The sequence below is a fragment of the Taudactylus pleione genome, unplaced genomic scaffold, assembly GCF_031769625.1.
Source record: "Taudactylus pleione unplaced genomic scaffold, aTauple2 ptg000016l, whole genome shotgun sequence".
Taxonomy (NCBI): Eukaryota; Metazoa; Chordata; class Amphibia; order Anura; family Myobatrachidae; genus Taudactylus; species Taudactylus pleione.
This window is the reverse complement of record NW_028284418.1, coordinates 23,555,001-23,575,797: the sequence shown is the minus strand read 5'-3', so window position 1 is coordinate 23,575,797 and position 20,797 is coordinate 23,555,001. Positions and strand designations below refer to the sequence as shown.

Genomic DNA, 20,797 nt, shown 5'->3' with positions numbered 1-20,797 from the left:
TTTGCTTGGTGAATATCAAACATGATCATAATGAACATAGAACAGGTCCATCGAACAGATTCCAATGTGTTTGAAACTGCTTTAATTGCTCAAACTAAAGTCAAATCTTTAAAACTTGGAAAAGATTGAGAATTTACTGTACATTTTTCAAATTTTTGTTTATATGTGACCAATTTGTTTTATTATTTGTAGAAAACTTGGGAGACATGGTAATATGTTAGAGTACAGAAGGTAAAAGGTCGACACTGTAAAGCACCTAGGTTTGATTTATTATTTTATTATTGTGTTTTACTAAAACTTTAGACAATTTTAATCAATTTCTAAGTAAAATATCAATGGTTTCAACACAGATAAGTTTCAAACTAATTTAGAAATTTTCTATTTTCCAATTTCCCTTATACTGGGTTGAATTAGGGTTATCTATGTATGTAAGCTGCATGTAATATACTCTACCCTACAGTATTTTGGTTACTGTTTTCAAATTCCAGTAGCTGTTTATATCCTACATGTTTTATAAGTTAATTGCTAGTAATCACCCATCTTTATGTAAGTTGTAGGACAATTACCAGCGATTAAAACAATGACCATAACATTGCTTGAAAAAAGATCTGCTCAGTGTAACCTTATTATAAAACATATATGATTCTTAGAAGTGCCTGATAAGTGTTTAATTATTAATTGTATATAATACCTCTTTTCCACCAAAAACCCGGCTCCGACCTGGGTTTACAGACATGGTTCCAACCAAGGTCAGACACCGTTTACACAGCACCATCGATATGGGTTATTCTCAGGCCAGCCCCGTTCACACTGAACCTACCTGGGTCTGCCCTGCTAAACTTGTGATGTCATAAAAAGGGGGAGGTGACTGCTCCACAGCCACCAATCAGCTAATTTTAGGCATGCCCCAGGTCGAATGACCCGGGTTGCGCCGTTTACATTGCACCATTACCCAGGTCCATCCTGAGTCCGACCCTAGTAGCTACCTGGGTTGGATTGCAGGGTCACTTGACCTGGGTTATTTTTCAGGGACCCTTTTACACTGAGCTGTGACCTGGGTAGACCCAGCAATAACCCAGGTTTTTGCTCTGGTGTAAAACGGGTATTACAATACTAAAAGAGTAAATAGATAAACTGTGGCAATGCTACAGTATATAGCTAATGAAAGATAACACTAGCATAAATCACCGTATCATTGCAGTGTTCTATATCTGTGTTTAGTGCTACATACAGAATTCGTACACATTCACCCACTGAATAGTATCCCGGTCAGTTCCACTTTCATCATGTAATTAAGTAAGCCTCATTGTGCTTTCATTGTTCTGTTGCATATTTTTAGCCTTCAATCACTGATGCTTGTTAGAAACAGTACTTAATATTCATGTAAACTCTGCTTCTCTGCACCAAGCATCTTTCTCATTTAAAATGTACATCTTACTTGCATAAATAAAACTGGGAGCAACAACACTACAATGCTAACTCGCACTGATCAATTTAATATCCGTCATTTGTACATCTGTGTGCGACCTGAGTCTGATTCTCTGTACGAATGGCTCGGATGCAAGCAGCCGCGGCTTTTTATCACGCCAAGTTCCATTACGCTTCATCTGCGACTTTGTACATGTTTGAAACGAAATCTTGTGCGGTCCAGTGTCTCTAGTACAGTGTGAGTGGTGTTTTGCTGTGTCCAAGATGCGAAAAAGATGCAAAATGTAAAAAAATATATAGCATGCTACTCTTGTCAGAGTGTCTCAGTCACGCCAGGCGTCTCGTGCTGTATAGCGTATAGAGGTAGGTGTATGAGGATACATCTGTATTCATTTTATGCCATAAGTCAAACTGCAATTTCTTATTTAAAGGCATAGATGGGGATAAGGAGCTTCACTGCATCTTACTAGCAAGTCATTGGGGTCTATTCACTAAGCCTTGGAGAGAGAGAAAGTGGCAAGAGATAAAGGGGTCTATTTACTAAGCAGTGTTATGGGACAGAGTGAAAAGTGATAAGAAAGTGAAAAGTGATAAGAAAGTGAAAAGGTGCCAGCCAATCAGCTCCCAACTGTCATTTTTCAAACACAGCCTGTGAGATGACAGTTGGGAGCTGATTGGCTGGCACCTTATCACTTCCTAATCACTTTTCACTCTGTCTCCTAACACTGCTTAGTAAATAGACCCCAAAGTATCAACCAATCAGCTTCCAACAGTCATTTTTCAAATACAACATGTAAAGTAACAAGAGCTGATTAGTTATTACTTTATCTCTCTCCAAGGCTTTGTGAATAGGCCCCATTATCACTTAATATTGAATTTAGGTGTTCCCAAGCATTCAGAAAGCACAGGGAGATGTATCAAACTTTGAAGAGAAATAAAGTGGAAGGAGGTATCATTTTCAAACAGCCTGTAACATGACAATTAGGAGCTGATCAGTTGGTAATTTGGGGTTTATGTACTAAGCCTTGGAGAGAGAGAAAGTGGATGGAGATAAAGTACCAATCAGCTCCTAACTGTCACTCTACAGGGTGTGTTTGAAAAATGACACCTCTCTCCACTTGCAAAGCTGCAGCTGCTGTGTGATGTGCATCCATCTCTGAATCATGCCCAATATCCACATATCAGACCATGGCCCTTATTCAAGTAGAGGCGAAAAGCCTCGAGTGGCGATGCGCGGTTTTCGCCTGTTTTCAAAGTATCATGTTATTCAATTCCATGACGGTTCTTTCCTCTGTGAAATCTCCATTATCATAAAAAGTGTTGGAAAATGGGGCTAAAGTACTGAGATGGGTATTTTGAGGTGCTCTATGTATGAGATGTTTTTTTTTAGGATTGCAGGGGGCTGCAGCAGCGTATTTTTTTATTTTTTTATTTTTTTATTCTGCACTTTATAAACCCCAAAATATACTAGAAACCATTTACATGTACCCCCAATTTAACAACAGCAATTATTTTTCATAAAAGACATTGCTTAATATAATTTTTCCACACTTTATGCAAACATGCAAAATAAGATCCCTAATTACTTTTATTATGGCTAATAATACACTTCTATATTGATTCCACGGATGAGTTAGGCTTTATTGGGGGTACAGACTGATTTCCCCCCAAAAAAGACCTTTTCGCCAGTTCCACTATTTGATGCATTCGCCCATATGCATTTTCGCCTGTTTTACAATTGAATAGGGTGAAAAGCGGGTGCGTGCATTGAATAAGCAGGTGAAAACTTTGCCTCAAAATACACGAGGCGAAAACATCTCGCTTTTCGCGGCTAATTGAATACGGCCCCATATCGACATCCTGGTGTCAATTTTAATTTTGACATTCTGAACATATACCCAATGAACAGTTCCATGTAGTAGAGACCAAAATTCTTATTATTAACAATAATTTTAGTGTCATGAAAACATTCACCAAATCAGGGCCGGATCAAAGTGTGAGGGGGTCCGTAACAACAACTTGTAGGGGCCCCAAAAATAAAAAATTGTACTTACAGGTACTCCCCCATGCCCCCTCCCTTTCCTTCCTCTCCCCTACCTGAGAAATAATTTATCTCAGCACAACCTTATCTTTGGCTCCGGAGTAAGCACGTCGAAAGAGGCACCGGTTCACAACCCGTAATGCTGCCGACAGTGTGTTTTGATGGGTCCGGCAGCATTGTGTACTCACATTAAGGTGCTGCTAGGCCTGCTGGGACACACTGAGTCATTGTGGATTGTGATCTGGATGCCTCCTTATAGATGCCATAACAGGTTGTGATCCTGATGGAATCCCTGGTTGCCCAGCCTATACTATAGCTCTGCACCAAATACAGTAGTGACATCACTTTGAATATAAGAGCTGAACACAGAGCCTGACTGTATATTACTCAATCTTAAAAACATATGAGAAATAAAATGGCATAAACAGACATACAGTAAGTGTAATTTGGGTACTAATTACAGTTTATACATTTTATGCAGTGAACATTATTTCAAAATCTGATTATTAAACCGTGCAGTATTGAAATCTAATAGCCATGACATTTTGCTGCCCACTTGTCATCAAAATTGGATGAGAAAGTGACATTTTCACAGCTAGTAAGAAATCGCCTTACCTCTCAACAGTTCCGATTTGAGTGTCGATTTGGAGTGGGGGTGGGTTATTTCCCCAAAATCTGTGGGGATTTTTTTTGCTAGAAATGATAATCATGGGTGTGGTCAATGCCCGATATGACATGATCATAACCTGGTGTGTAATAGCCACGCCACCTGTCACGATTCTGACCTCCCAAAGTTTAGTAGGCAATAGGCATACCTAAATAACTGGTATTGTCCCCAGGACCCATATCAGTGTAAATATCCTCTATTTACTAACATTGACATTCCTACTATTTTTCTCAGACAAATTAAATTAATCCTGCATCAGAAGGCTGAACTATACAAGACTAGGGGCCTATGTAATAATGATCGAGGCAGTGCCGCGATTATTAGCAATCTGTATAGTGGCAGATTTTTTCATTTGAATGAAAATATCCCTGCTATGTACTAAACTGAACCCACAGGGAAAGCAGTAGTGATAACCATTATCGATGCAAGTTACTTTCCTGGCTTATTGGAGGAGTCTTTCATATTTTTGTGAAAGACTTCTCTGGGGGAATCTGACACTGTGCATGCACACAGCGTCAGCTTCCGGAACTAACAGAAGCATGCAGGAGAGGGATCAGAAGATCTATCTCTTGTGAGTAAAGTCTCCAAAGGCTTAAAGTGGTTTTCACCATCTGAAGATGGTGTATAAAGAGTGGAAAGGGCCAAACTCCAAAAAAATTAGCTTTTTGGAGTTTAGTTCATAGGGGTCAGATCATAGTCACCATTAGCTTTCTCCTATTTTAGATCCTATATTGGTACATAGTAACAACTCATAACATTATGCAGAAACTGCAATTTCTACATAATTTTATGAAAAAAAAAAAACACTTGATAAATAGACCCCTAGTTTTTTAAATTGTATGTCTGTGATGAAGTAAAAAGTTGATGCCCTGTGCTTAGGAGAAATCACACGTCAGTAGTGTTCTTAATGTCATTAAACAGTTCAAAGGAGAGGTGCAAATAGTGCTATCTTATCTGACAATTGCTCTGTCCAATCAGCATTTGTTTCATGCATGAACACAGCACTGATTGGCTATTGACTCTTCCTGGGTACGAACAAAGTGTAAAACATCCACGGGTGAGTTCTCCTGAACAGCGGAGGTCACTCATGTTGTCCCTCCACAGTTCTGCCATTTGGTCTGAGAGGGGTATTCTCTTAAATAGCCCATTATACTAAAATAATCCTTTATTAAACAGTCCAGTATGTTTATAGCATGACATCATTCAGTTTGAAAATGGTATAGAAAGTTTTGGCAACACACAGCTGGATGCAACGGCTTCAGCATATACAGGACTTGTTTTAAAATATAGAATACTTGGCAACATAATCCCAAATACTCTTTTACAATTTCTGCATCTGTGAATAGTTTTACATTTAGATAGTCTCAATATGAAACAAAATAGGTGACCAAGAGGTCAGAAAGCAAGAGCTTCTTGCCAAGAAAAGAAATCTCCACAGAGGTGTAAAAGGCAGAGATTTCCCCCTGAAGCCTGGCCCCTTTCTCCTCTGTACAGCCCAGTGGTAATTGCAAACAAACGCCTATTCACTCTCTTCTGATTCCTGTCCCATTTTTCCTTTGCACAGAAATCCTCAGTGCTAACGATGTGTCATCTGTAACTCAGCCTGAAGCTGCAGATTTGTATTCAAAGCTACAGGCAGGCACACCGCATTTCCTCTGCATGTTCCTGTTGAACACAAACTGGATTGAGAAAAAATAAATGTTTTGTTGACTAAACACCCCAGGGATTTGTCATACCATGGATTACAGATTTTCACGGTAGGTTCAAAATTTAATACTTGCTTGTAAATCTGAATAGTTACACTTCTCTAGGTTTTAAAGACTACAGGCATTTTTCTCCACAGACTTACAAGAATAAATGTAGAGTTTAATAATCTAGAAGTTAAAATAAGAAAACACTTCAAATACTGTAAGGACAAAAAATAATCAGAAATAAAATAGAAAAAAAATATATTTCAAATTTCAATTAAAAGTAGTGCATGTTTTGTATTTTAAATTCCTTAACAATTATGCAGTAAATGTGTTATTATATTTACCCTTATGAAATTATATGGTTATAATGAAATGGTGGTGAATTATATTGTTCTTGTAAAGATCTCGATTCTGATAAGCATTCAGCAAAGCTGCAGGAAGAATAAAACATTATTTTAGTTTTCTTGGAAAAGTCAAGATATTTTGTATTTTCCTATAGCCATAATGATGGAAAATACAAAGAAGCTAGAATAATAAGTAAAATGGTTAAGTAGCAATGCCGTATCAGTTGCATATGTTAAATTCTATGTGCAATCTCTACTTAGTCCACTAATAATAATCAATATAAAGTTCTGCATAAACCAAGTAGTACACTTGGCGTAGCCTATAATCTAAAATGGTACAGTTAAAGGTCTCTTTCCATTTACCCATTTCCATATAAAATTATTATGTTATGGTATAGTTGTCATAATTATTTAATATTATCTTTTTTAATACATCAAAAACGTACCTCAATTTGAGAAATGAATAAACTACACAGTATTAAGATGTTTTAAAATTTCCAAGTTCAGACTTAAAAAACATGTAATGCATGAATTGTGTTAGCTCTACATTTTTGAATGCTTAAATCTAGATTACTTAATTAATTTAGTGTCATTGAATAATGCGCATATGTTAAAGGAAATTTATGGATAAAACAAGTCCTTGCAATTTTCCAAGATGTAATTTAACTTAAGATATTACAGTTATGCAGATCATTTTATTGTTATTTTTTTTAGTTGATTCAGTTCATGAACAGCTTTAGGTAATTTATTTTTCGCATCATTTAATTTTGTCTAGAACAGATGTTTTATTCTCTTAAGGTCCCCATCAGCAATTGATTGTAGCAATCGTGCAATTTGCAATTGATTGTATATAAAAATCTTTCCCTTTTTCAATCGATTGCAGAATTGCCACAATCGATTGAAAAAGGGAAATATTTTTCTGCACAATCGATCGCAAATTGCACGATTGCTGCAATCAATTGCTGATGTATGGGGGCCTTTAGTCTAAAACTCTTAAATATGTATATTGCTCTCCTGGATGAGATATTATAACTAATGTTAACTATATAATATATTCCAATAATTTAAGTGTTACTTTTTATATTTTTTTTTTGGTAAAAAAGAAGCACTTACTGTGGCCACATCATTTATATTTTCCATTTATGCCAGATTTGTCAAGTTTTTTGTATACTGTAGTCCCTTTTCACCTAGTGTTTATAAGTTAATCCTTATGAAGTGTGCATATTTATTCAGAATATCCCTGAAATGTACTTCCTTTTGTTCACACATGTTTAAAATAATTCCCTTTCTTTTATTTTTATTTAAATATATTTTATCCGTTACTGATGTACTAAACTATTATTTTTTAGCTTAATTTATTTGGTTAAAATCCTTTTGATTTGGTCTTGTGCACAAAACATAGGTTGAGAAACCCTGCAAGAGAGAAACCTAAACCCAGGTAACATCACTTCCATATACAAATATTTACTTCTGTTTATTGATAGAAATTGAGCCTATATCTACCTACACATAAAATAGTTTTCTGCAAAATAATATCGTATTAAAATATTTAATTTAATATAAATTTGACAATATTTTTTTCTCTATTGAAAATACCTACTTACCATAAAGTCTGCTTTCCATTGTACAATTTTGCATGTGAAATGGTGTCTGGGTACAGTTGGTGGTCTTCATAGGAGGGATTACGAAATTTGCATATATTGTAGCTTCATAATGGCACTAAACATCATTTATTTTAATTATTTCACGGTAAGTTTATTATCATTTTTAATAGTGTAAAAAAAAAAAAAGCAGCTTAGCGTATAGTTTTTCATTTACAGGTATTGCATTACAAATAGCTGGGTTTCTACCTTGCTGCAATAAAGCTGCTCTCAAAAAATGTACTGTATGATGTTGCAGTGCAGTATGAATATATTATTATTATTATCCTTTATTTATATGGTGCCACAAGTGTTCCGCAGCGCCTTACATAGTACATAGAACTAATAGGTGAACTAGAAACAAGTAACTTACAGTACATTACAGTGCAGGACAAGGATACGACTTATATACATTGCTGAAATAGTGATTAAAGCACTCACAATAAGCTGCCGGGAGTTGGCGGTCCCATGTTAGGTGCCCTAATGGGGAGTAGAGAGTAGAAGAAAATGTAAAGAGAAGCACATGAGGGAAGAGGTCCCTGCTCATGAGAGCTTACATTCTAAGGGGAGGGGCAGACAGACAGGCATGACACAGAAGGGGAAGATAGGAAGGAAAGAGCATGAGGTGGGTTAGGATGAGTGCTGAAAGGCCTTGATGAAGTAGTGGGTCTTGAGAGCCCGTTTGAAGATTTGTAGAGAGGTGGAGAGTCTGATAGGGAGAGCATTCCAAAGGTAGGGAGCAGCACGGGCAAAATCTCGGATGCGGGAGTGGGAGGAAGTAATCAATTGGCAAGAGAGGCGGCATGCATTTGTTGAGCGAAGTGGGCGGGTGGGAGTGTTAAGGGAGAGAAGGTCAGAAATGTATGCGGGAGAGGATTTGGTGAGTGCTTTGTAGGCAAATGTAAGAACCTTGAATTGGGATCTGAAGGGGAAGGGGAGCCAGTGTAGGGCTTGAAGGAGGGGGAAGCAGATGTAGAATGTCTGGAGAGGAAGATGAGCCGAGCAGCAGCATTGAGAACAGATTGTAGTGGAGAGAGGTGAGAGACTGGGAGGCCAGCTAGGAGAAGGTTACAGTATTCCAATCTGGATATGACCAGTGAGTGGATGAGGGGCTTTAGTGGCATCCTGGGTGAGGAAGGGTCTAATCCTGGAGATATTTTTTAGGTGAAAACAGCAGGATTGCGAGAGGTGCTGAATGTGTGGTTTAAAGGAGAGTGAGGAGTCTAGGATAACTCCAAGACAGCGCACTTTGGGGCTAGAGGAGATAGTTGTGCCATCAATAGATAATGAATTTGTGGAAAGTGATGTAGTGGAAGAGGGTGGGAAGATGATCAGCTCAGTCTTAGAAATGTTAAGTTTAAGAAAGCGCTGGGACATCCACGAAGAGACAGCAGAGAGACAGTTGGAGATATGGGTAAGGAGCGAGGGGGAGAGCTCAGGGGTGGAAAGGTAAATTTGAGTATCATCTGCATAGAGATGATATTGGAGGTCAAAGGAGTTAATGAGTTCACCTAAAGAGGATGTATATAGGGAGAAAAGGAGAGGTCCAAGAACAGAACCTTGGGGAACTCCTACCTTTAGTGGAAGTGGAGGGGAAGAGGAGTCATGAGAGGACACAGCGAAGGAACGATCAGAGAGGTAGGAGGAAAGCCAGGAGAGAGCAGTGTCACGTAAACCGAGAGAGTAAAGGATTTGCAGGAGGAGAGGGTGGTCTACAGTGTCAAATGCAGCAGAGAGGTCAAGGAGAATGAGCAGAGAGTAGTGGCCCTTGGATTTGGCAGCAAGGAGGTCGTTGCTGACTTTCGTGAGGCCAGTTTCAGTGGAGTGGAGAGATCGGAAGCCAGATTGAAATGAGTCAAGGAGGGAGTGGGAGGAAAGAAAGGTGGTAAGGCGGTTGTAGAGAATACGCTCAAGGAGTTTGGAAGCAAAAGGGAGAAGAGAGATGGGTCAATAGTTGGAAAGTATGTTAGGATCAAGGGTAGGTATTTTAAGAATGGGGGAGACAAGAGCATGTTTGAATGCAGAAGGGACAGTGCCAGATGATAGGGAGAGATTAAGGAGGTGAGCCAGATGGGAACACTTGATATGCAAGAGGGACACCTCTTTACTTTTTGCATCTGGGAAAGTAAATATGCAAAATACTTTTTGCATAGCTTTCAATCTGATCAGTTCAAGTGGTGTGGTATAAAAGGTCGACATTCAGAAGATGGACAACACAATGTCGACATGCTCTGAATGCCTTCAGTAAAAAGGTGGACATGGTCATTAGGTCGATCATCATTCTGTCGGCATGTACTTAGGTTCACACAGTTAAATGGTCGACTCAGCCAATGTCAACATTTAACTTTATTTTTGTTATTTTAGCCTAGTCTTTAACCTAATCCTAACAGTCATGAAAATACCAAGTGTCAACATTTTAAAATCGACATGTCCAATGTGGACCTTTTGACTGTGTCTACCATTTAACCCTATCGAACTAAATACTGTACATGTCTACAGAAAGATGGTCGTCCTAAAGCTCATGTCGACCTTTTTACTGTGAACATTTTAGTGTCGACCTTTCTTATTGTCTACAAAATTGACAGGTATCCCTTCCATGTATAAATTCTCTTTTTTCCCTCTAAGACCAATTGCACAGTTCCAATACCTATTTTGTATGTATGGAAAATTATTGTACTGTAAGTTTAGGTGATCTCAATATATGGTTTTGTTCTGCACAGTACCACTTGTCTCATTCTCTACATTCCTCTGTTCTTATTTACGCACATTCTAAAGCTGCTATGTGGCACACTGACATTTTCATGTACAGTACACTGTATATGGTAAGATCATGATGCATTAAACAGAAGCACATAAAATACATTGATGTTGGTCACTGGTTACATCATAATTAGAATTGTACTGTTCTGTATGTGTCTGCAGTCTTCAGGATTATTATTTGCATGAGTGTAACTGCCCCACAAAATATGCACCTGGACATTTTATGAAAAAGTTGGATACTAAATCTTAATAGCAGACAAATTTCATGGAGTGTAATTATATGCAACTATAATAATATGATCTAAGCTTCATCAGTATTTTTTGCTTAAGACCAGCTTATACTGCAATTGTAAATTTCTGTAAACTTATATATTAAATACTTATAACTTTTTTTTATTCATTTTTACTACAGCTTAAGACAATTTGGGCCCAGTGAAAAAGTTTAATATAGAATTGCAAACCTGCTTCAAGCAAAATGATGGAACAACCTATTAAAGATATAATTCTGGGTGCTCCAAAGGCTTCAGACCCCATGATGATGGAAAAACGAGCCAATGACTGTGTGATTACAACTGTTCCTAGAGTCAATGAAACCCAACTGACCGCTGCCACAGGAGGCGCGGAACTCTCTTGTTACCGCTGCACCATCCCTTTCGGAGTGGTTATACTTATAGCAGGAGTTGTGGTCACTGCGGTGGCTTATAGCTTCAACTCACATGGATCCATTATCTCTGTCTTTGGGCTGGTCCTACTCTCTTCTGGACTTCTTCTGGTTTGCTCAAGTGCACTTTGCTGGAAAATCAGGCAACGGAAAAAGAGAGCAAAGAGGAGAGAGAGCCAGACGGCATTGGTGGCAAATCAAAGGAGTTTATTCGCTTGAGAGTTGGAATGTCTAGAGCAGTGAGACTGCATCTGGTCTGCATTATTAGGATCAGTGGGAGGAGTTTTGGAACAATCCATCTGTTTGGGATTCTAGGTGCATGGAACACAGGCATTGAAGAGTGTGCAATGATAGAGGGAGTGGGTCTTTTTTTTTAGTTCTGGGGTCAATACACAGTTTGCATTTTAGTTTAATGTCACATATGGGGCCTGACTCAGCAGTGCACGCAAGTGCACTGCTGATAGCAAATTCTCGATTATTGGGAATTTGCGCATGCACAGGACCCATTCTGCGAGTGTGCAGAATGAGTCCTGCGTAGTCGCACATAGATCCTTGAATGTCTCTCGGCATTCTTGAAACTGGGGGAGTAGCCAACCCAGGATCTGCATTGATCAACGCAGTGTCCTGGGCTTGCAAGCTGAGCAGACTGAGTAAGCTGAGGCTTATTATGCTGGCCGGAGGCCAGCACTGTCCACCATTGCGACCATCGACCACAGATGGTCGCGATGGTGATCCCAGCCTGGGACCTCTGCCGCAGTGCTGGGTTCGCAAATGCAGCAGGGGGTGTCATACACCTCCTGCTGCATTTGCATAATAGCTAGGATCACAATTGCAAAACTGCCTGTGTGCAGATTTGCAATTGAGATCCTTGCTGAATCAGGCCCATTGTCCCTAACAGGTTGGATTTTACACATTTCTTTGAATAAATAGCAATATTTTGCTGATTGGTTGAAATAATAGACAAAGCACTTCTGGTGCCTTTTAGACAGGATGTTGGAACTAAGATGTACTTAGTTATTCAACTGTCCCGAAAAACAAAGTTGTCTGTAATATAGTTGGTGTGGTTTATAGCGATGTGACCTCTGACTTTTTGGTTAATTCAAGCCACATTTAACTGTAGCCACTGGGAGCTGCACATGAATAAATAATATAATAATTGTTATGGCAAATGTTTTCAGTCTATTAGAGGTTATACTGTATGTGATTACATTGAGAAATTATTTCTCAATTGGGAGGGGATTAATGTTTCATTTGCACATTTTTTTTGTTAAAACTAGTAATTGAGAACATATAGAACCAATAATAATGCACAATACTAAAACAGTATAAAAGTTAGATGTTAGAAAAAACTAAGATCACACTCACTTTTAAAGTAAGCTACAAACAGATAAATATATATTTGTGAAAGCCACTAAACCGAATCAAGGCTATTGTTTATTATATTTATGTCAATATTTTTCTCTTCGATATGATAAATATACAATTAATTCAGATTGAAATCAATACTTACACATACAAAACACATGGGTATACGTTCCTAATGTCGACATTAACATATTAACATTCAGAACGCCGACATGGATAATAGAATGGCGACATCCAATTGGCTAGGGTTAGAGTTAAGTATAGCGATGCTTACCTTGCCAATACAAAACTGCATGGATGACATGCCTACTGTCGACATTCACAATATTGACATTATGCCAATGTCTAAATTGTGAATGTTGACATTTGACATGTTGACAATCCAGAACATGTTGACAATTTGAATACTGAAATTTTTTATACCACACCCGGCACATGTCTATAAAACAACAAACAAGTCAAAACAACATTGATTTTTATAAAATTGTCGTACATCGTTTATGTGTATTTTCTGGCAATAATTTAATGACTCATGATGAGTTATCAAACTCACTTGTACTCATTACATCTTTGTCCAAAGAGACAGAGCAAAGAGTGACCCCCACAGGCAAACAATCTAATGCTAGATTACTGACTGTGGAGAGTTTACTGATATTCCTAGTAAAAATGCCACATTTTCTAGATTTCTAAAAGTCTGAAAATTCCAGATTTATTTTTTTCATTTGTAACCAAATCATTGAACCGAATCAAAATGCAGCTGTTTCAGTCATTTTACATTCGGAACCACACATAAAGCAATATGTTTTTTAAAATTAGGACAATACCCCCATGACATAACCACTATTTATAAATGTCATGATTTCTTTATGATGGCTGAAAGTGATGGCATGGGATCCAACATGGATTAATCCTCCATAAATTACAGACAGGCTTTGTGATTCTGAAGCTGAACTTAAATGTTTTATGAAAATGGATTGGGCACTTCAGGACATGGCTATAATGTTTACATTTCCAATATGTTACAATTGCTTTATATTTTAAAACCCTATATGAAATATGCCTAAGGACTGCACCCAACATATACAGACATTGATGCTGTAGAATTGTGGCAGCGCATATTTAATGTCATGGGTGTGTAATTACCTGGGCAACAGCTGTCAGGCCCGTGTAGTTGTCATTCCCAGAGATCCAAGTCCTGCTTCACTCTGTTATCTCCTCTGAGCGCTGCACTCAGAAACTAATTCTATTTCTATTGTCAGCAGGGAGCTTGATTACAGGTTACAGTGCAAAAGGATGCATTTAGTTCTCAAAAATTTAATTCTTCTCAGAGGGGAAGGGAATTCCCTTCTTCTCTGAACTGAGCAGCCGGAAATAAGAGCAAGTACTGAAACTGTGCACCTGGAAAACCATGTTGCAATTCAAGGGGGTGCAAATACATTTTTTGTTTGCATGTGGGGTAAATAGTGGCTGCTTTTTGCATGTAGCCCACAAATGCTGGACAGCTTATTTAACACTGAAATTTAGAATTGAAATTACACACTCTTCTTCAATCTAAGGCCCTCATTCAGAGCCACTCGTAAGCAGCAGCTCGTTCGCTCCGAGCGATGTTTGCCAAACTGCACATGCGTACAGATCGTTATACGCATGCGCGAACCAGTCAGTGCGGCCGAAATTCATGTGCTCGCAAAATAGCGAATGCCTGCTAATTTGAGTGACAGGATGAGGCGTATGTGGGTGGTAACAGGGGACGGTGCTTGAAAACGGGGAGTGGAAATCAGAACGCAGGCGTGCTTAAAGGTCAAAACGGGCATTTTATGGGTGTGCATATTTAAAACAGCAGCGTCATTGACCACGTCACTGGGTTTTTTTTAGCCAGAACTGCTCGCAAAATTGTGGTAGCAAAAACCAACCACAAGAATAGCGAGCAGTTCATACCCAGTTCGATGTACTCGATTAATCTAATAAATAGCGGACATGACGTAGGATGCGAGCGGCCAGGGGGCGTAGTTTCCCAAAAAACGACCGCAAGTTTTGTTCGCTCGTTCAGACCTAGAGGCGTGAACAGACAGCAAACAGCGAACGTTTCATTTGAATAGCCACCCCTATTTTCTGGACGAGCGAGCGCAAATAGCGACCGGCTCTGAATCAGGGCCTAAATCTCTCTGCACATTTTTAATCTGTCCCACCCTCAGTATAACATGGTTTTACCAAGGTGCAGTTACTTGCTCTTTTCAGCTCTATTACCACCAGAATCAGGCCCTGTGTCCTCCCTAAAATTATTGGGGGCCTCATGAAATTATTGCTAGGAGACCCACAAGTTTCTATTTATGCCCTTGATTAATGTGTTTACTTTTTTCACATAACTATATCTGTACATTGGTGATTATACCCATCTGAGCCTGAAGGATTCATTTTAAACTAAAAGTAAATATACTGTACCTAGAAAAAAAGAGGGACAGTCCTATTTATATTCTATCTATACTCTACTCATAACAGACCATAAAAGCTTTCAGTGTAGTCATTTATCCCAGTGTCACAGACCTTCATTCGATCATGGTTGTACAATTTCAGGCCAAAAGGTGCACAATGTCTCATATACTTTTCATACAGTACAGTATCTTCACCTGTTCTGTTACTGCCTTGCTCCCTATTGTCATTGCTTTCTTACCTGACCTTGGTTTAATTAAATAAAAGACATATAGACATATAAAAGACTTGTGCTGGAAAATTAGTTGAACAGGTATAGGAATTAAATTTTTGAAGCTGAAGTTTGGGCGTCCTAACCAGGACTTTAGATGGGTTTAGCCATTTTACACAACTAAACTCGGTCTAATAGGGCGCGATGACGGCGATAAGAAATGGGCACCTAGAATAATTAAATTGCAACACAGGGCGCCCATTAATTATCGCCACCCACAAAACAATTGGATCGCCCCCTGAGAGTATGTGACTGATTTGAAATCAGATATATATTGGATGTCAGTACTTTGTGCTGCAGTGGATGATATTGGTGGTACGTGTAGATTTTTTATATTGTTGTATTTCCGATGTATGTAGATGGCTAACTGTAATTCTATTTGTGAAAAGTGAGATTTGAACCTAAAAAGTGTCAACTATTTGTAAATGAACGATAAACTTATTAAACTTAGCACTTTTTGGTTTCTTTTTGTACAAAATATAAATTTTATTAAAAAATAGTGCTGCTGAAATATTTATTGTGTTTTATGTTATGGAATTATATAGCTACTTTTTTACAGTGGCATTCAAATAAATAGTTTAATAAATTCACCACTTAACATCTTGGGAGTCAGTATGCTAAACCACAAATAACATGAACACATGCCAATGGTTCCCAAACTCAGTGCCTGATTCATTACAGATCGCTATTGTGATCGCAGCTACGATTACGCATGCAGGTCTGCTGCGAAAATATGCTAATGACTGCAATCGCAAAGCCAGTACAGAGATGCCCAAAGCATAGAGACGCCCACTACCACTTTCGCAATGCCGCATATACATCTGGAACATCAAGTATCATCAACCCCTAACGCACAATTATAACAGGTCTGACCTTACTCAGAAATTGCTAACCTCGTCACACACAGTGAGTACATAAGCTACGTATGCCGCTGCAGTGGCTAAATTATGCACGCCCATGCCATGGCATTCAAACTGGCTGGATCACAAACAGTCTCCCCACTGCAGTCCAGCAAACAGCAGCATGTGCTGTAAGATAGGAGGGAAGGGGGGATGGAGCCAGACCCAGGCCCCTCCAGCAAGCCCGGACCCAGGTAATCAGTACCCGCTCCCCATCCACCTCTTGGCACCCCTGGTGCTGCTACTGAACTCCAGTGAATATCCAGTGTTTGCAAAGGGCTCCACATAATAGCCAATGTTTCACCAAGCTCTACCAGTGCTTACATCTAGCTCCTCATGATGCTCAGTCCTTGCATCTAGTTACCATGTGTTACCCAATGCTTTCTTCTAGCTGCACTCAATGACCAGTGCTGCCACCAAGCTCCACACCAGGCCTGGCTAACCTATGGCTCTCCAGCTGTTGCAAAACAACAAGTCCAAGCATGCTTTGCCAGATGATTGGTGGGAGGGTATGCTGAGACTTGTAGTTTCACAACAGCTGGAGAGCAACAGGTTGACCAGGCCTGCTATACACAATATCAAGTACTTACATGTACAGTAACTTCACACTGGGTCATGTGATTACATCTAGCTTTACACAATACTTGGTGCTTCTCGCAAGGCCCATGCATTACCTACAGCTCCACATAAAATTGAGTGCTCTAGATGCACAATATCCATTGTTTACATCAAGTTTCACACAATACCTACAGTGGTGCTGCTACATAAGCCAACATTATTCCAACATTATTCCCAGTACTTGCATCTAGCCCAGACAATGGGCCTGATTCAGAGTTGTGTGATAATGCTGTTATCACAGCTGTTATGCAAACTTTGAGAAGCCCACCTGCAGCCACAGGGTGAGATATGCCTCTAAATAGTCAGGACATACAGTATCTGCATTTCTTGTGGCCACACTGCGTTACCTCCCCTCACACAATAAATTACACAAATAAATATTTAACGGTAATGGTCCTTTACGCATGTGCATGGCGACTTAGTCACATGCATGGTTTACTGATAATCACTCAACTCCTTAAACATCGGAATAGTGTGCAACTCAAAATCAGGACCAATATCCAGTGCTTACATTTAACCAAGCTCTGCACAGTGCCCAGGGAAAAGATGTATGAAAGTTTCTAAAGAGTGGAGAAGTAGAAGTGGAGAGTGGAGAAGTAGAAGTTGTCCATAGCAACCAATCAACTACTACCTACTGTATTATTTTATAGAATATACTTGGTAAATGCTAGCTACAGTAGCAGCTAACTAGTTGCCATGGTCAACTGATTGGTTAATACGGAGAAGCATCCAATATCCAGTGCTTACATCTAGCTTCACTTGATACCCAGTGCTTCTAAAAAGTCTACCCAGGCCATTACCCAGTGCTTATATTTCACCAAGCTCTAGACAATACCTAGAACTACTATATAAATGATACTATAAGGATAGATGATTAGCTCTAGCTCCACACAACAGCCAATGCTTTTACCTAGTTCCAAACAATTCAAAATGTTTTTCATATAATTCCCCACCTACAGCTACACCATACTAAGAATAAAAATATACAGAACTGTGTCTACATTAAAAACAGAGATCAGCTTGGGCCTCCATGACATTTTTCTAGCACAGCCTGTAAAATGACAGATTTTGATTGGTTGGTACCTTATCTCTCTCCACGTTATTTCTCTCCAAGATTTGATAACTCTCTCCCCAAGCATTTATACTGTACCTAACTGCACACCATACCATTTTACCATGAACCTTAATACTAGTGTAATTTATTAGTGGACGTTTTTCGGGGTGCACTGCGCCCCGGACGTGAACATCCTAATGTTAGGGACTGCTAGTTACAGAGAAGACGTGACGAGGCCTAACAGCTTTCCGTGTATTTGCAAATGCATGCAACGAATATCTCTGAATTTCTATGACCATATAGTCTTCATATATTGTTGCAAGTACTATTCAGTGTGCTGAGGAACAATAGGGGGTTAAATCCCCCTCCTTTTTCTAATTTATTAGTATCACTGCAATACAAAATAAAATATATGCCAGTGGTATGTAACATTTCTTTACTAACTGCCCGGGAAGGTCGAGCGATGTCCCCCTCCTCGGTGGCATACTACACTCTGTTGCTGGAAGCCTATCACTGATAGCGACAAGCTGCTGTGTCATGTGCATGATGAATGGCCAGTCTTCCATTGTGCATGACACTGTTACCCGGTGGGGACTTTGCAATGCCTTAAAGGCTCAGCTGAAACTGGAAAGGCTGTCTCTGAGTCCCTCGTTAATGGGGACTGTATTATTATTGCCATCTTTACAGTAGATCACATAAGCGATACAGTGACAAATAGTGGTAATCATAGTTTCCGCTGTTTGTTAAATATTGAAAGGAGGACATAACCACTTTAGAGAGTGCTAAAAGGATTATGGGTCTGGTTCAGCAGTGAACGTAATTCACTGCTGATCGCAGATTCACGATTATTCCGATTGAAAGGCAGAGGCATTTAAGGGGTGGTGTGGGAGCGGGGTTGGCCCCCGTTCCCGGAAATGGGGGCATGTCCGCCCCATTTTCCGGGAGTGGCCAGCCCAGGATCTGCTTTGATCGCAGTGTCCTGGGCTCACAAGTTGGCCAGCTTAAGTAAGCTGAAGCCGTCCACCATCGTGACCATTGACCACCGATGGTCACGATGGTGACCCCAGCCTGCAACCTCTGTCTATTTCTCCTACGTGCAGCTTTACAATTGCGATCTTTGCTGAACAAGGCCCTATGTCTCTTTGTTAAATGTGGCCGATAGGGTGAGCTTTATCAAAGAATAAAATGCAGTAAAACCTCTGAGGTTTACATCAATACATATGGATCTCCAAATGTATTAAAAGGTCAGCATCAGATATTAGAGATATCTGCTGTGGACCAGTGGCACAGCAAGCCCCATATAATTTTAAGGGGCTGCGATGTGCACATATGTAGCAAGCTCTGGAAAGCTAAGCTTGTGCCAGAGAGGCAATGTCATCTATAGATTGTGTTACTTATTGAAGTCTGTGTGCTGCTTTCAAGACTCCTGGTTCATAAATTCTGAAGTCATTTCTTCTCCAGGACAGATTATTATTATTATTATTATTATTATTATTATTATTATTATTATTATTATCCTTTATTTATATGGTTCCGCAGGGTTCCAAATGCTAAAACCTAGCTTCTCAAATACCGACTGAATAATCACACTTAAGACAATACACTAGACATTCTCATACATACTGTGAATACTCACAGATAACTCCATGTTAGTACAGATTTCTCACAGCACCCAGTACACTCAATTAACACATAACACTACAGGTTGTTCATATCTAACTTCAAGCAGTAGTGTACTCACATGTAACCTAAGGTGGGTACACACTAGGACGACGTGACAGCCTATCCGTCCTCCTATATGTGCTTACCAATCGTCGGCCTGATGTGTCATGACTGACATCAAAACTGGGCGGGCATTTATATGTGTCCGTCCAGTTGTGATGTGGCCTCTGCAGCAAGTGTAGGGGTGGTCAGCTGCAGGTATATCGCGATTGGCTGTGCTCCACAGCCGACATGATAAGTCTGTGAACGACATCATTCCCAGACATATCTTCTGTACACACTGGCTGATGCGCACACGATATATCTGCCATTTAATTAAATGGCACTAGCTCCACATGACACTTAGTGAAAGCTCTAAATAGTACAGAATGTTCTAATTGTACATATACTGTGGTGATCTTCATTAGTGCAGTATCTTATAGTAGTTCAATATGCAGGTTCCCATGAATTGTGATGTGCTTGTACTTGTCCCCTCTCTTCTATAAACCAAGTTGCCTTTTCATAGTAAATGAACTGAGTGACACAACCTTTCCTATAACCAAAGACGAACCCTGCTGCTCGAGAGGAAAAAAAAAACCTCATAGGAAGTTCTCACTGTCATATCGCTTGTTCAAAAGAACAATTACATCCGACTTTCAACACAGCAATATCCACAGGGTGCTCAGCTTGATATGCTCTATCAAATCAATGGGAATTTCAATTATTCTGCAAAGCCGAATTAACTTTCAAGTTTCAGAGTGGAATATATATATATATATATATATATATATATATATACACACACATATATCCTCGGATAGATAAGAAGATAGATTAAAAAAAATGCATCCATGGCTGTCAGGCAGCAAACAATCAAGACCACCATAAGCAGGGATCAATCATATGAGAAGTGCCTTTTTAGAATATTTTTAATAATTATTCAGAAACATTAATGTGGGGATGTGAGAAATATTGGGGATATTGAGGGCAAAAATCATTAAGTTACAAAAGAAATAGAATACAATAGAGATACAATTCCCATACCATAAGAAACAGATCAAAGCAATTCAATAGCTCAGTCCTCAAGAGTGAGAAAGAAGGGGAAAGGGAAGAAAGGAATAGTTAGTAAAGGAGAGATAAAAACAGTGGCGGTACCAGAGGTGAGGCTGCAATGAAGTCCGAATTTCATATAAGGGAGCCGCACCAACTGCCACCGAAAACACTGCCAAA

General features: G+C 39.3%; 1 protein-coding gene across 4 annotated transcripts in view; it reads left to right on the top strand.

Annotated features, from left to right (window-relative positions):
- TMEM100 (transmembrane protein 100) overlaps positions 1-15,796 on the top strand; it is an 84,487-nt gene extending 68,691 nt beyond the window's left edge. For 3 of the 4 annotated variants that reach the window (XM_088475143.1, XM_088475127.1, XM_088475146.1), the window contains exons 2-4: positions 5,701-5,893; positions 7,574-7,609; positions 10,984-15,796. In XM_088475143.1, the coding sequence (XP_088331269.1) occupies positions 11,047-11,451 (405 nt within the window). In that variant the 5' untranslated portion in view covers positions 5,701-5,893; positions 7,574-7,609; positions 10,984-11,046 and the 3' untranslated portion in view covers positions 11,452-15,796. The remainder of the gene's footprint in view (positions 1-5,700; positions 5,894-7,573; positions 7,610-10,983) is intronic. The other variant, XM_088475137.1, reaches the window with a different exon arrangement.
- The last annotated feature ends 5,001 nt before the right edge of the window (positions 15,797-20,797 follow it).